The sequence below is a fragment of the Euleptes europaea genome, chromosome 15, assembly GCF_029931775.1.
Source record: "Euleptes europaea isolate rEulEur1 chromosome 15, rEulEur1.hap1, whole genome shotgun sequence".
Lineage (NCBI taxonomy): Eukaryota > Metazoa > Chordata > Lepidosauria > Squamata > Sphaerodactylidae > Euleptes > Euleptes europaea.
In genome coordinates this window covers 22,215,327-22,232,707 of record NC_079326.1, presented here as the reverse complement: position 1 = coordinate 22,232,707, position 17,381 = coordinate 22,215,327, and the positions used below count along the sequence as shown (strand labels likewise).

Genomic DNA, 17,381 nt, shown 5'->3' with positions numbered 1-17,381 from the left:
AGTTTGTGATAAGCATTTGGCTTTCTCAGTTCTTTTGGATTCCTCATAACTATTTGAAGAGTAAAATGCTGATAAGCCACTTACATCATCTTTAGAAGGAATAAAATAGTCAATTTTCAGTTGTTTTGTAGACTTCATTGGAGAAAGCCGGTCTGAGTTCCTCCTCCATTTTGTTTTCAATCTCAGACGCACGCCCATAGTTTACAACCACAGAAAAGATAAGTCCAGCTGGAGTACAGGAAATTAATTACCTGGGACTGCTTGAAATAATAATTACCTGGGACTGCTTGAAAAAAACCTCTCCAATTAAAATTAAACTAAAATGAGATAAAATAAATTCTAAATCTCTAAAATTCTGGCAGGAGAACATGACTTAGCAACGTGCCAGTCACCATCTTGGAAGTCCCCCCCCCCACTTTTGGATTCCTCCTTTTTCCTCTGTAGATGAAATACTTGCCCTAATAAATGTGGTAGACTGTACAGAAAGCTCTTTCTTTAAGCAATTCTGACATATTATCTTCCAAGACTACCCACAAATAACAGGCGCCCACAAATAACAGGTTAACAGTCTGCCCTTGAACCTTTGCTACAGAATGAAAGATCTGTTTCTTTTAGGTCATATACTGTTTAAAAGGATTAACTACTGTATATACTCGCGTATAAGCCGGGTTTTTCAGCCCAAAAAAAGGGCTGAAAAAGCCGGCCATGGCTTATATGCGGGTCAATACGGTAGGGGAGGGGAGGAGGGAGGAGGGAGAAGGGAGGGGGCAACTTATCGCCGCCACCATCGCTGCCGGGCCCATGCGGCTTCCCCCGGCCAGGAGCGCCCTGTGAGGGTCTCCTGCGGCCGCTCCAAGGCTGCGCCGCCGCCGGGCACACCTGGCTCCCCCCGCCCTGGAAGGGCCGGGGGAAGCCTGCTGCAGCCTCTGGAAGGCCGCGTGGCCGCCGCCGCCGAGAACACCTGGCTCCCCCCGCCCTGGAAGGGCCGGGGGAAGCCTCCTGCGGGGGGCCCGCCGCCGCCACCACCACAGCATTCACCGGGCCTTAAGGTAAGCCTCCGGGGGGGGAGGGTTATAAGCCGACCCTCGGCTTATACGCGGGTGCCTAATTTTTCCCCATTTTTGGGGAGAAATTAGGCACCTTGGCTTATACGCTGGTCGGCTTATACATGGGTATATACGGTAACTGAATGAAGTATTCCACTCATCTAAGATTAATGGAGCTGTCAGCTCTCTCCTTCACTTAAATCTCATGTGATGATTTCCGCCTTGCAGAGACAACTGTTTAGAATAATTTAAAGATCACCTTAAATGAAATTATCAGGAGATAATTATTCCCTTTGGATATTAGACTGGAGACTCTACCTTGCTCCTCTCAGCATCTCAGGAGTGTTGATTTCATGATATTAATAATATGCCTTATTAGATAATTAATGCATATTTTCATTAGCAGTAATAAAAAAGCATTTAAGGGAATTAGCATGTTTGGTTTAATGAAACCAAACTGAAGGAAGGATTTCCCTAGTCAGTGGGTTGACTCTGAAGCCTATTTTTGTTTTCTCTGCAATCTGCTCGCCATCAGCATGCATAAAGACCCAAATGGGGTTATGTCATTTATAACTTTACCACCTCCCAAGTACTAATTTTCATGGTGTGCCAAAGGAAATATAAATTATATTGGTTGTGACTGTACAAAGAACTCTGGGTACAAACCAATAATGAAACTTAGCTTTACTTATTTATTTTGTATCCCAGAAAGAGGACGTCTAGAGAGGAAAGTCTTTTGGGTAGACTTCACGTTGCTGCAGAAATGTATTATACTGTATATTAGAAACTGAAATGAATGTAGCATCAAGGCATTGTCTGTCCCTGGCAATGTAGTAATGATTAAAGGTATTGATAAGACCAAGAAATAAGACTTGTTTAGATTTCATTTTGATCCACAGAGCACAGCAATGGATTTTAAATACAATAACATAATAAAAAGGTGGTTGCGAAGCATAAATCCTTTTTTTCCCAGCTGCCATTACTCAGAAATGTTATTTTAATGGGATTTAGCAGGTGTCACTGCTGATAGAGTAACATAAAATATTCAAAACTGCCAATTATCTGCAGATAAGCACTAATTCACCTTATGAGACCAAACATTTTATTCAAGAGGGTATAAATATTATCATGAGAAGTGTGGCATGTGGTTTTGGGCCACACATTTCAGCAGAAGGTGGACCCCCCTAGCACACACATGGCTGTCCAGAGGGCTTAAAGAGTCTGGGACAGGCACAGTCTTGGGAACCATGCCGCTATCCCCTTCAAGGAGTAAAAATATTACATTTGACCTGTTCACTTCTTTAAGCAATCCTTTCTGTAAACCTTAGATTAGCATTTATTCCATTTCACAAACCAAAAATTAGATATAATATTTACTTGATTGGGTTGGGGCAGCTTTCATTATATCACAATTATATGTTGGGATTCAGTGTCATCTGCTCTAATTGCATGATCATGATTTATAAATACATTAAAAAATAAACAGCTTCCCCCAAATTTTTTAAAAAATGTATTATATTTATTTTTGCTGGCTAACCATAGACATACAACAGATTAGCACTGCTTTTCAATAAGCAGACCAAAAAAACCCTCAAAACCCTTCCATATTGATCCTTTGTGTTCTGAAAAAAAATTTTTTTTAAGCATGCCATTTTTTTAGAGATCCAATTTTTGTTGTTTTATAGCAGAAGAATACATTGTATTTTTTGGGTGTCTACTGTCTTGAAGGACCCCAGGAGGCCAACATAAAACCAAGCTGAGCCCCACCAGCTCTGGTAGCCCATGAGGGGCTCTTCAGCTTGCTGTGTAGTGACAGCGGATGCAGGCTTGCTCATTGCCCCTTCCTGGGCCTTTTAAATATTCCAGTCCATCTTTGTTTCTACAACATCAAAACAAAACAACATGTTCAGCATAAGGTCGCCTTCAGTGGAACTTACCTTCCCGTGGATTTTGACCGAGGCTCCTCGACAGTCCCCTCGATGCCATTTTCCATCACCTACACACCGTTCTCCTTCAGCTTGACACCACTCTCGGTCACAGCATCGCAAATCGCCTTCCCCAAGGCACTTCTGTCCATCTCGGTGCTGGTCTGATTCACTGAGTAGACACTCCCCACCCCTCGACGGTGGGGCTCTTTGGGTTCTGAGCGCCAAGACCTAGTCTTTCCTCATCAGGGGCATAGCCCCCTGCCTAAGATTCGAGAGGTCCTCTGATCTCCATGCAAGAGACCACACACTCCATCACCTTTGATGTGGGAGGCATATTTCTCCTTCTATGAGGATGATGTCATAGAGATTCTGAGTGTCCCTTCTGACACGGAACCCCATTTGGCCCATGACCATTGATACCTTGCAGGACACTCTTGGCACCCTCACTGGTCTTCCTGTCGGTGTTGCCCCCCTTATCATCCACTGGACAACTGCACCATCTGATATCAGTGAACCCTGTTCTGCACCACGGTGTGCATTCTCTGAAGCTCACAGCATGGAGAATCTGGCTGTAGACAGTTGGTCTCACAGGGTTGCTGATGTCCTTTTAACTTCACATAAGCCTTCCACCAGGAGATCTTATGATTCTAAATGGCTTCGATTCTCTCTATGGGCACAGGGCCAGGGGGTTATACTGGAACAATGTTGCTTTTCCCTGTTGTCGCAGGCCTATCCAATTCCTTTGTGCAAGTGCATTTGACAGCAATTTCTACTTTTCACAATGGTGTGGACAGTGCTTCTTTGTTTTCTAATAAACTGTGCAATAAACTGTGGAAAAATGTTTTGAAGGGTCTTAATAATTTGTTCTCCCCTGGTCAAACCTCCTGCTCCTCAGTGGAGTCTCTCCTTATTGTTGTCCCATTTAACATCAAAGCCCTTTGAGACTGCCATCCTGTGATCTTCCCCTGTTGTCCTACAAAACTGTGTTTTTTTTGTTTTGAATCTTTTTTTTAATAAAATTTTTATTGCTTTTTCCATAAAGTTGATACAATAACAAAACTGTGTTTTTTGTGGCTAGTATATCAGCCCGCAGGGTGGGTGATCTCAGGGCTCTCAGACATGATCCCCCCCTTCGCCAAGTTTCACGCAAATAGGGTAGTGCCATGCCCAAGCATTGACTTTCTTCCCAAGGCTGCGTCTAAGTTTCACCTATCAAACGATATTGTGCTACCTACATTTTTCCCCAAACCTCTTTGGAAAAAAGATTTCCCACACTGGATGTCCGTAGAGATTTGCTGTTTTATTTGGACCAGACTAAAGATTTCAGGTTTGACGATAACCTATTCATCTGCTTCCAGGATCCCAAGAAGGGTAAGGCTGTCTCTACGCAGACTCTATCCCGGTGGGTTTCCTTCTCCATCAGGCTGACCTATGAGGTTGCTGGCGTGGAGTGTCTGCTGACAGTACATGCACATTCCACCAGAGCTCAGGTGTCTTTGGCTGCTTTTGGTTGCAACTCAAACACTGGATGTCCGTAGAGATTTGCTGTTTTATTTGGACCAGACTAAAGATTTCAGGTTTGACGATAATCTATTCATCTGCTTCCAGGATCCCAAGAAGGGTAAGGCTGTCTCTACGCAGACTCTATCCCGGTGGGTTTCCTTCTCCATCAGGCTGACCTATGAGGTTGCTGGCGTGGAGTGTCTGCTGACAGTACATGCACATTCCACCAGAGCTCAGGTGTCTTTGGCTGCTTTTGGTTGCAACTCAAACATCCAAGACATTTGCAGGACAGCTACCTGTCGACCCTTTTAACCTTCATCCATCACTACACGATGGACATGGATGCCAGGGCCAAAGCATCTGTGTGGAGAGCATACTGAATTTGCTGTTTCGTTAGACAGCCACATATCCGCCTCCACAGTAAGCGAGCTTGCTACTCTACCATGTGGGACTGCACAGAAGCTAGGACGATGAAAAACAGCGTTGTAACTGTTGTTCATCGAGTGGTATGAAAAACTTCAGGTTAGGAAGCTCCTCTCAGATGAAATTCCCTTACAAATTAGAGAGGTCGCCAAATTCTGTGCAGCAATCTACAAACTTTGTCAAAGTTTAGTAAAATAAAAGTCAAAGAAATAACAAAGTTAAAAATCTTCTTTTGAATTTGTGTCAAAATTTATTTCTTATCCAAATGTATTTCTTATCCAAATCGTGAAACATGTTAATTTATATATATTCTTTTAAATTAACATGACACAACTTTTAAACAATATCAATGTATCCACTGTAATATTGTTGTGCAATAAATGTACTGTTCTGTTCATCGAGTGGTCTTCTGTGCAGGCACACATCCCTCCCTCCTTCCCCAATGTGGGCTGTCTCTACATCTCTGTGGCACCGCCACAGCGGTGAATGCAGAACTGAGGAAAGAGTGCTGCAAAAAAAAATCTCCATCTGATTGTATATAATAGTACCAAAATTATTTCAGTGTAGTGCTTTCCTGATTTGCATATGAACGTGTATAAAATCACACTACATACAGTTGTATCAACATTCTTTGTGTGTGTGATTTTAGCATTGTGAATATCTAAAGTATGTTTGGCAGGTGTGCAATCTCATTGAAGTTGGCTACATTTACAGTGCATTCCTGAAAGGAATGCCTGCGCTGGGCTTAGGAGGCAACCCAGCGGCGTTGCCTCCTAAGGAGTTTTTGGCACTGCCGAAACCTCCGCCCGGCACAAAAAACCCATGCAACCCTCCCGTTGCACGGGAGATACGCCAGCAAAAAGCAAAAAGCTGGCGTATCTTTGTAAAAAGAAAAGGGGGCATTCCCGAGCTGAAAGGGCTCAGGAGGCTGACTAATGTTGGCCCCACCCCCCGGGCAGTGCTGTCATGCCTTGGGAATGCCTCCCAGGCCGCCAGAACACCTCCCGGCTTACCGCCGCAGCCTGTGCCGGCAACGAGAGGCCAGCGGGAGAAGGCAGCAGCCAGGGACCAGAGCCCGGACCTGCACGCTGGCACTGGGGCCACTCACGCCGGTGTGCGGTGTGGGCCCCTGCGCTGGCGGAGGCCTTAGTTGGCCTCCTATGGGCTTTTGGCCCAATTCTCAGGAATGGGCCCTTAGTATGATGTTTGTTTGTTAGTTAGTGTTCAAGGCTTTTGAAGAGGTATTATTCCTTAAATATTAATTAAGATTACCTGGGAGTTACTCAGATACATTTGCTATATAAGTAGTCACACCGAAACTTTATAAACGGCTATATGCATTGATTTACAGAGGATGCCGAAAGTGGGTATCAGCAACAGAGATGATGGTAATATGCCCTGCATTGACAATGAAACAATGATACTATAACCTATGGCAGTAGTAACTTAGGAAAAGAAGAATTCCTCACTCCATAAAACATTTGTTTTTACTTATACAAGTAACATCTTGAAATTCCTACTGTGGTTTGAAAACACATTATAATAAATTAGATGCTACAATAGTTGTGATCATCTTTCTTAAAATCATGTTTTTTAAAAAGTTCATAGTTTTTAACTGCACTGTACTAGTCTGGCTGGAGTCAGTGGAACTTATCATTGCTTGAGTTAGGACAGGATGCAACTTTCCTTTATGGAAAAAAAAAATGAAACATGACTCTTCTGAAGATATAAAATTTTTATTCTTCTTTAACAGGATTTTAGAATGACTGCATTAGAGTCTATGCAAGAAATAGAATATTAAAAAAACATTGATTGAAATTTTAGCTTCTGAAAAAGTTGCCTGTCTTGCAAAAAGCTCATGCAAGGTCTCGCTTATAGCAGATCTATAGGAAAATGGAGCATAATGAAAGAAAGAGAACCTTTCTTTGATCCAAAAAGTGTCTACTCTGCTCAGTCTTTTGCGTGAATGTGTTTCTAGTCCTTTAAAAAAGATTCAGTACAAATTGATATTATAAGTTCAATGCTCTTGTGAGGAAAGCTCACCGAATTAGTTTTAGGTTTTCTAATCTACATTGCTCTTTTTTAAGGCAGATCTTATTTTAAAGGTATTTTTGTTCTTGTTTTCTTTCAAATCCTTAGGGATCCTTCCCCCCGCCCCCAGATTCCCTCAATGTAAATCCACTGTTTTCTCATCTTGCTGATATTCCCGTTATAGCTGGTTCTTAATGCGGCAAGATGATTCAAAGTTGATTGTAACATTTTTAGGGTTTTTAATCTCTTCCTTGTAGAAAAGACTACTACAGAGGGTGGGAGAACCACCTCTGATACCTGTAAAGATTTTCTTCAGCAAAGAGTTGCAATGTGTGGTGGGGGGGGGGGAAGCCTGGGTTTCTTCTATGCTGTGACACTGTTTATTGATCTGAAGTTGGAAGTAAAAAGCAGATAGGAAGGGAATACGAGTCTTTCATCATTTAACCACAGTCAAAGAGAAAACTAATACCCTTTGAGCAAGAGGGATATAATTAGTTCCTTTTTTGTACATGGGTTAGAGGTGTGCTAGTTTCATGTCTCATTAAAATGCCAAGCGTAGCATCATTATTGGGACATTTTAAAACACACTTAGTCTAATTATACTCTCATCGTAGCAGGATGGTACTCTTCTTACAAGCTCGTAAATCCTGCAAAGCAAATCTGTATTAATGTGTTCAAAATCACTACCGAAATGCTTGAATTGTTTATCTTCTTTTGTTTCGCACAAGGCCTCAGGTGCTTGACGTCAGAGACCTTGTTGAAACTTGAAATGGAGTACAGAATGTAGTGTGGCTAAAGAAAGTGGAATGCTTGCAGAAAGAAAAGAGGTCACTAGAGAGGGAACAGGAACACAGCAAGCTGTTTTAAGGAAGGAAAATAAGAGGAGGGTTATGAGGCTGCAAGGTAGGTAGTAAATGCAGAGCATTTAATTGCTTGACATATTAAGGCCATAATTCACCAGGATTCTCTACTGAACAAGCCCCTGTGAATGCATATGAGCTGTGGAAGAGAGGTTTCTGATGGGCTGAGCCTAAGGAACGGCCCTACTGTGAAGTATGTGTGGCCTGACGTGGTTGGGGGCTCCTGTAATGATGTGTCCAGTCCCCTCAAGTTTGAAAAAAGTGTCACTTCCTTGTCTCAATGTGGCCCCGATACATGGATTTAAGTATCTGCAGATGGGTCCATGATGACTATTAAATATATTGCTATATGGCGGTCTGAGTGTAGTCATACGTGGATGCTGCACCTGTTCAGAGAACTATGGAACTTTAGCCAGGGGATTGCTGTTTACCCTCACAGAATTGGGTTCCCGAGTGAGCCACCTTAGCTGTTACTATATTGTGGTTTTATTTAGCAGTAATTTGTCAATATTGAAACTTTAATTAGTGTCCAGATAACAGAAACCAACAGAAATACTGAGAAATTTAGTTGATTTTTAATGTATTAAACACACACGCACACACACATGCACACATGTGTTTGTGTGTCCTGAGTGTGTATACATGCCCTTGGGACAGGGCAAATTTTCTCATGTGAAAAATACTGTTAATGTGACCCCCACCCCACCCCAGCCCAGTATCAGACAGTCATGCCTCTTGTTACTGGCTTAGAAAATCTTCCTGTCACTGGGAATTTTCATATAAGATGCAAGGCTATACATCTGGGGGCAGGGGGAGTGGACAATTGCATCCTCTGTAAGAGCTACAGTGTGGGTCACATATTAAGTGGAGAGATTTTAAAGACACCAGAAAATACTTTATAGCCAGTGTGTTGCGATGTTATATTGTTTACATTTATGCTAGAAGGAATGTGGCTCAGTGGTTGAGCATCTGCTTTGCCTATAGGAAGTCCCAGATTCAATCCCAGATCTCCTAGTAAAGGGGTTGGTAGTACATGATGCGAAAGACCTCAGCAAGAGACCTTGGAGAAGTGCATTTAGTCAGAATAGACAACAGAATAAGGCAGCTTCCTGTGCATTTGGGTTGTTATTGAGCTATGAACTCTCTGAGACAACTCCCATTTTATAAGAATAGATATTAAGATAAATGTCTGGGAGGACTGAATTCAGTTGTCCTTCTGTATTTGTTTGTTTATTTAATTTCTATGCTGCCTCTTCAGAGTTCTGCTCATGGCAGCTTACAATTAAAAATCCCTTAAAAATACAAGCTTTTAAAAATGTGTGACTGGGGAAGGCAATGGCAAACCACCCCGTAAACGCAGTCTGCCTAGTAAACTTCAGGATGTGATGTCACCCCATGGGTCAGGAATGACCTGGTGCTTGCCCAGGGGACTACCTTTACCTTTGCTTCATTATGTTGAAAATCAACCCTTCGTTGTTTCACCACAAGTTGCCATGTCCTCTGTGTTTGTGAGTCCTCTTTATCACCCCCAGTTCCTGAATTAGGGGGTCCTAACAAGTACCCACCCTTGGTCTCTGTTTTGCCATTGGCAAATCATTAAAATATTTAAACTTCTGTAAACTCAGAATCATTATTCTTAACAATGTGCCAGCCGCAAACTTTAATTAATGGAGGCCTCTCATTCCCAAGCATATTGCTCTGTTGTGGAAGAAAAACCCTAATTAGCAAACAGAAGAAAAATAAGAACAGTCTATGAGAAAGCAGTATTTTAATACCTCTACACTGGATTCAGTTTCTAATTGGATTCACTGTGATCTTTAAATATCTTAGAATGTGTGTTTGTTTTTAGAGTTCCATCCAATAGCTACAAACCACTTTCTATAATTGTTGGTAAATTCATGAGCAGTTGTCACAAATGGGTGTCATGAAGTTAATCAAAGTGAATCAGCATGGATGACAAATAGGAGTGTTTTCTTCTTACGGCAGGCAGGGATTCTCGTTGCTTATCTGTACCTGTCTGGTACACTGTCAATCTTGTTGTTTTAAATGTTGGTCCTAAGGAGGATGGCATCTTGCCAGACTTCTCTGGGAAGGATAGGAGTTTACACATATAGATTAGGTGTCAACATGTGGCTGACACAGACACTAATGATGTGTTATTATTTAGCTCCAAGTTGATGAACTTTTACGTGTTAGTATCAAGCCTTGCTATATGATATTCTCCTGGGACAAATTCTAGTTCAAGGGAGACAAATGTAAAACATGGGCTCACATTCTAAATCATAATCCTGTTGTCTTCAGCTTTGTTTTCAGCAAAAAAAATATATATATCTTTGGCCCAGTTCAGTATTGAATACACCCTTTCTTATATCATAACGATGTGCAAGTCTAGTTTCGCAGATGTTCTTCAATATCAATTTACAGCATTCTTGAACACATTTTCATGTCATCATTAACAACCATTCTTAATTATTATTTTTTAATTCATTTTTGTTCTCCCTTAAGTAATGCTAGTTTGTTGCTAGCAATGTTCACTTTCATTTTTATTTCCCAGGCAGGTTGATTGTTCCTTTTTAATGTCCTATTTCCAGCCTGCAACTAGAGCCAGTGTTGTGAAGTGACTTAAGTGTTAGGTATAGGAAACCCAAACTCAAATCCCTGCATAGCTATGAAGCTTATCTTGATGGTTTTTAATATGTCACTTATATCTCGGCCTAACTTGTCTCTCAAGGCTGTTGTGAGGCTAATATATAAGGCAAGCCTATATGTTCTATATGTTCTCTTCCTCAACACTGTAGTCCTTAGTCATAATGGAGCCTCCCTTACTTCCTAATTATTTGTTTTTATTTGTTTTGCTGATGTATCTTGTATAGTCAGTAGGGTCGCCAGCCAAGAGCATATGAGGGGCAAGGCCATTTGGGGGCAAAAACTGTGGAAACAGACAGCATCTGTGATGTTTTAGGAATTCCCCTAGAAGAAAATATAGACTTGCCCTATATATTAGCCTCACTTCCAGGATCTCATCCACTCCTTTTTTTGCTTCTGCTGTCCCACTGAATGATGGGGGGGGGGGAGCATGGGGGCTGTCTGGTCAGACCCTCATGTTCTGAATGTATAGGTGTCCTACTCTTTGAATGGAGCTGTTGCCTTAGGCTCTTCACTCAGCTTAAAGAGTCCTCCAACCTGAGTGATAGGTATATACGGGATTTTTGAAAATTGGTTGTGTCACCCCTACAGACTTTAAAGGAACATTGAGAATCTGGATTTAAAAAAATATATAAGCCTCTTTGGGTTGCCATTGGGGTATAAATGAAAGGTGGGATAAAAATGAGATAAATAAAATACACAGAAATATTATTCAAGAGTCAAGCATTCATATGTCAACACTAGGAAGCCTACTAAAAATATTTTTTCATTCAGGTTTTGGAATCAAAAGGAGCAGAAAGGGGTGCTAGGTGGGATCCAAGCTCTTCTCAAATAGGTAGAATTGGGCTGGTCTGCAAGTGGAGTTCTCTCAGGAAAAACACACACATTTTTTTCATAGTAGATCTCTTCTTCTAGGATAGAATGGGATTGACAGTGATTCTGCTGGCTATATTAGATTAATGTTCAACAAACCTCAGTATATCTGACCATTCCAGACATGAGGCAGGACAGGTATTTAGGAAAGGTATGAATTTCAGCATAACAGCTCCAGATCATTGATGCAGGAGTTTGTATGGTGGAGAATACCATTGGAGAGTATGGATGACCTCATAACTCTGCTATTTAATTGGCAAATCCACTTCCAATTTTTTTAGGTAAGGTTTTTAACTGTGAGTGCAAGAAAAAAAGATTCTGTGGTTGTCACATGGAATCTGTGAGACATGGTGTCTCTTAGTGTGGCTGGTTGTTCCTAGCACGAGAAGCAGCTTTACAGTGCACTCCTGAGCAGAATGCCTGCACAAGGCTTAGGAGGCAATGCAGCAGCACCTGGCCGACACCTCCGCCCGGCGCCAAAAAATCCATGCAACCCACAAAGGGTTGCACGTGAGATACACTACCTAAAAGGTAGCTGGCGGCACTTCTCAAGAATGCTACAAAAATAAAAGGGGGTGTTCCCAAGCCATAACGGCTTGTGAGGCTGCCTAACTGCAGCCCTGCCCCCCAGCCAGCGGCGTAACGCCCCGGGAATGCCTCCCGGGATGCCATTATGCCCTGGAAATGCCTCCTGGGACATCGTTACACCCCGGGAATGCCTCCCGGGTCACTGCCGCAACATCTGGGCCCGGCGCTGCTGCACCAGCAGCCGGAGATCAGTATCCGGCCCTGCACGCTGGTGCTGGGGCCACAAACACTGGCATACATCACCCAGACGCCGGCGCTGTGGGCCCTTGTGTCGCCAGCTGTGCCCTCCAAAGGCCATTGGGCACAGCTGGCGGCACTTCTCAGGAATGCACTGTTAGTCTCCTAACGTCCTGTTTTTGGCTCCCCATTCCATCTACCATTCTTCACAGGCGGTATCTCATGGGGGGGCCTCAGGGTTACTCCAAGGGCAAGCAGCATGTCTACTGCTTTTCATCACATGGCAACAAAATCAGTTTCACTACTGTGCCACAGCAATTGCTGTGGCTGGTTACATTTCGGTGACAAAGTGGTCTAGCCAGCTGAATTCCTGTTCCATATATTGAAATACTGAAACATTTACAACATTTACATTTACAACACATACTGCTAAAATTACTATATTTTCACACTTTCAACTTGACTGGACAGTGGCTGGACAGTAAACATTGAATCTTCCCTGGCATCTCAGGTTCAAACCTGAGTTCCTTTGCTTTCTGGACCTTCAACACTGAATTAAGAGGTTGAATTTCCTACTGAGATATATTGTATTTTAGTCCTATGGAGCCAGCACTTAACACTCACATCTTTGTAATTTGGTTAGTTTACACTGTGCATCCTTAACTCAGGTTTCCATAGAAACCTAATCTAACACAATGAATCACTGTGCTTAAATGCTTACTGTGAGAAGGAAAAAAATCTATCATTAACTATGGTAAATTGTTTTCGTTTGCCATCCTGGGGAAAAACCCAATGAATTTATGGATGGAGGGATGTGAATATTTTTTTGTCTATAAACCTTTTTTCTCCTTTTTTTTATTTTTAGAGCCTAATGACTCACCACCAGTTCTGCTGATTGCCAACTCTGATACTATTGAGGTCCTGTATTTGAATGGAAGTAGAGCATCTACACTTGTCTCTGTGAGAGGAAGTGGAATTCAAACGCTGGTTTATGTTTACAGCAAGGACACAATTTGTTGGATTGAATCAAGAGAATCTTCAAATCAAGTGAAGTGCATCAAGACATCAAAAACTGGAATATTAACAGATGAATGGATTATCAACACAATTCCTAATCTTCACAGTAAGTATTAGAATTCTGAGATAGCGATTTACTTTGCGTGTGTGTGTGCCATCAAGTCACAGCTGACTTAGGTGACCTTGTAGGGTTTTCAAGGCAAGAGACGTTTGGAAGTGGTTTGCCATTGCCTTCCTCCTTGTGGGCTGGGAAAGTTCTGAGAGAACTTTTACTGGCCCAAAGTCACTCAGCAGGCTTCATGTGGAAGAATGGGGAGTCAAACCCAGTTTTCCTGATTAGAGTCCGCCACTCTTAACCACTATACCATGCTGGCTGTCTGAGATAGTGATTATCTTTTGCAATGGTCGGAAAAAAGAATAGGGTTGCCAACCTCCAGATATTAGCTGGAGATCTCCTGCTATTACAGCCGATAGAGATCCGTTCACCTGGAGAAAATGGCAACTTTGGCCATTGGACTCTATGGCATTGAAGTCCCTCCCCTCCTGAAACCCCGCCCTCTTCAGGCTCCACCCAAAAACCTCCTACCGGTGGTGAAAAGGGACCTGGCAACCCTAACAAAGAACCTAAGCCTTTCAAGAAAAACAATCCTGCCCAGTGAGCATAATTTTCCTGCTGCCCTCCCAATAGCCTGAAATGCCTCCAGGATTATGTCCCTGGGGGGGTTGTTTCACACCAGAAACTAGATTTTGGAGGGCATTTTGGGCTGCTATGAGAAGGAACAGATGGGAAATCACGCTCTGTGGATGAAATTCCTTGTGCCTGTGGAAACATCTGTCTGGATCCAAAAGACTTAGAGAGGCTGTGTGATTTAATAGAGTGAAAGCATTCTGTTTTATATAAGAGTTATCCCATCCCTCCAAAAGGCAATATGAGGAAGAATTCTTGGGTTTATTCCAGTACCCCAAAAAAATGCAATAAATGATTTATTGCTAAATTGTAATCTGCTAATTAAGAGGCTATCTTTGTCTCATCTGCTACAAATGTGTAGTACCTTTTTAAAAAAGAAACTTGCTATAAATTGCCTAATCTAGTAGGAACTGCTTACTTCAAATGAAGGACAATTGGGAGCAGTTCCCACTTACATGAGGGCTTCTAGTTTGATGATCAACCTGCAAAAAAAAAAAAAAAACCCATTGCCAGTTTAACTGCAGTGAATGTTTTAATGCTTCCATTTAGTACATTGCGGTTCTCTGTCACTGGTAAGTTGCTTCACGCTGCAGCCTTGGATGAGTCAGCATTGACTGGTGTTTCAAGGGACCTAAAATTGCTTGGTCAGAAAGCAACAGGATTTGTTGAACTGCTATCACCAGCTTACTTAAATCGTTGGGACATTTCAAATAAATGTGATTATGATTCAGGCTTCAATCCTCCTCACGGTTCCTTAGAAGCTAGTCTAATTGAACCCAGTGCAGCTTACTTCCAAATAAACATGTATTGGATTGGATTGCAAGGTGTACATTGGTTTTAAATGCAGGTATTACAGCATGATGGTATTTCAGCATCTTGGTCAATGACATTGGCAATCTTACGATGAACACAGATCTGAGGAAAGTTAGAAATACTTTTATTGATCCACATCTGACAAGATGGAGGTCAGGGAACCAGTGAGAGCAGTGTGCTGGAAATACCCTTGCATCCTTTTTACAGTCAATGGCTGCTACAGAGTTCTGGTGCTGAACTTTGGCTCGATAGGGTTGATAGAGCTAAATTTGTAGTTTATTAGAACTTTCTGCAGGCGATTCAAGGTGCTACTTTTGCTCTACAATATTAATAAATGGTTCAATCCTTCCCTGCATTGTAGGGTGCCATGTTTCTCCTGTCTCATCTCTATTAAGACCACTCTCTATCCCTCCCTTATCTGTACAATTAGTTTGCCAAGTTTCAATCACAAAAACATGACAAAGTATTTTCAAAGGCTGCCCCACTGTTACATTTCAGCCCCTTTGGAGGTTCATGAAAGCTTGACTCTGAGTATTTTCCAGATACAGTTTTTGTTTTGGCAGACATTTGGTGTAAGGAACTTAAAACAATAGTAGGTTTATTGTAATTTTTTTAATTAATTTTTGGTGTCTCTTTTTATGATTCTGGTTATAATAATCCAGATTTTCAGAATCAAGGTACAAATGCAGCAATGTAGAAATTTTAGTTAAACTTGCTACTTTATCTATTAGACTATAGTTTTAATTTTGGTTCTTAAGCCCCTTGAACAATTGAGTGAAAATAAGAGAATAATATCTTCTTCTTTTTCTTTGAAACTCTGGAGACACGACAACCTGGAGGTGCAGAATGTGCTATGAAGTTTTTGATGTCAATGCATTTGAGCATTTATTCTGCAGTCAAAAAATTCACTTAACTATAAACAAGTGGAACAGAACAATTTTTTTCGCATAGCCAAGTTCACATTCTGTGTATGCTGTTTTTTTTTTTTTTTTCTGAGTCACTGTGGGAGCAAAGTCATTTAATTTTTTGAAGGAATTTAATAAAGGCAGTCAGGGCAGTAATGTATGAGAAGGTTGGGCTGCCCTGTCACTGTGTATAAGCTGTTCATTTTATCAACATGTCACAAAGCAGCTGGGGTTTGATGTGATGGTCTATGCATTCACCATGACGGTTCTGGAGTTGGTGCTGAAGTTTGAATATTTGTTGTATGCATAATTACAACAAAATTGTGTCGCACCATATAAGCAAAAATAATGAGCTAATTGGTGAGTGCTTGAATGTCTGTCACAGTATGCTGTTCCAGAAATGTTCTTTCTGGGCCCTTTTTCAACTCATTTCTGGACCATGGACCATAATTTTTGTGCATTTCCATTGACATTCAGTAATAGGAATTAATGTAGGCAACAATCTGCCCTCCCTTTAGGCTTGCTCATTCACAAAGAACATTGATTGTAACCAAAAGAAAAATAGAGAAAATGCATATAATAGGTCACTAAGATCAAAAGTATGACTCAAAATGATATGTGAAAATGTTGAACAAAGCAAGAAAAGCCTGTGTGTGTGATGCGGAGCTAAAGCGAGTGCAGAATTATTTTTATTATTTATCCAGAAACTTTCTCAATAACTGAACAATGTTTTATTTTCAAGCTCTTTAAAATATATTTCTTTCAATGGAATCATTAACGAGTGGAAACTAAAAACGGCATGAATAAAAGTAGAAAGAATGTGTACAGTATTTTATCATCTTCAGTTAAAAAGAAAGAAGACTTTACAAAGTGGTCACTCTCAGAGATTCTGCTTTCCATATAATTCTTGGGGAGCCCAATCCTGAAGGGGGAGCAGATCTGCGGTGGCCAGAAGCAGCATAGCTGCACTGCCTCCTCAGAGGCTTCCCGGCCAAAGCAGATCTAGGAAAAAAAAAAAAGGCTTTTGTTGAAATAAAAATAGAGAAAAGGGGGGAAAGTGGTGCAGTACTGCAGCAGCATGAGGGGGCGTTCCCGGGGCCTAATAGCCGCTCCTCTCCCAGGAATGCCCCGGGAATGCGCTCCCACACCAGCATGGGCTTTCCCTTCCAGGAAAGCCCAGCCAGCATGGCTGCACCTGGACACCGGCGTGTTTCCCCCCATGATGGCATACGTGCCATCCACGATAAGGGGGCATCTACGCCAGTGCAGGGTCACGCCGGCTGCTAAGGAGCTTCAGGTCCCTCTTCAGGAATGGACTCTTAGTTATGTAAATAAATGTTGGATCTGTGAATTTCTGAGTCCTTCTTCTGATGACAGCCCACTGTGTAGCTACAAATTAAGCACACTTTTTAACTGTTGCAGCTCTGTCAGATGTGTTTCAAAGAAATACAAACAATAACAGACATATTTTTATATATTAATATTGGATAATAAAATAACCACACTAACAGCCCATTCCTGAGCTGTGTGGACAAAAATGGTGTGGAGGTGAGCAAGGGCTCACACTGGCATCTATGCCACATGCACCAGAGCCCAGGCCACTTGCACCACCATGACCAGCATAGATGCCGGCTCGACTTCCCACTGACCTGTGCTGTCCCGGGGGGGTGCTGCTGTGGCGTTCTGGGGCCGGAGCTGCCTTTAGGCGGCTTCCTAATCCTTTTTCAGGTTTGGGAATGCTCCATTTGCCCTTACTTGAACTTACACTACCTTTTAAGGTGGCAAAGCCCCATGGAACGCTATGGAGCGGTTCCAAGGGACTTACAAATAAGGGCAGCTTTCTGCCTTCAGGGGGGGCTGAATCCTTCTTTGGAGGCAGCATT

The 17,381-nt window shown here is 42.1% G+C and overlaps 1 protein-coding gene across 1 annotated transcript in view; it reads left to right on the top strand.

Moving 5' to 3' along the window:
* Positions 1-17,381, top strand: part of LRP1B (LDL receptor related protein 1B) — a 566,614-nt gene that overhangs the window by 118,710 nt on the left and 430,523 nt on the right. The window contains exon 5 of the mRNA XM_056861170.1: positions 12,941-13,198. Coding sequence (XP_056717148.1) covers positions 12,941-13,198 — 258 coding nt within the window. The remainder of the gene's footprint in view (positions 1-12,940; positions 13,199-17,381) is intronic.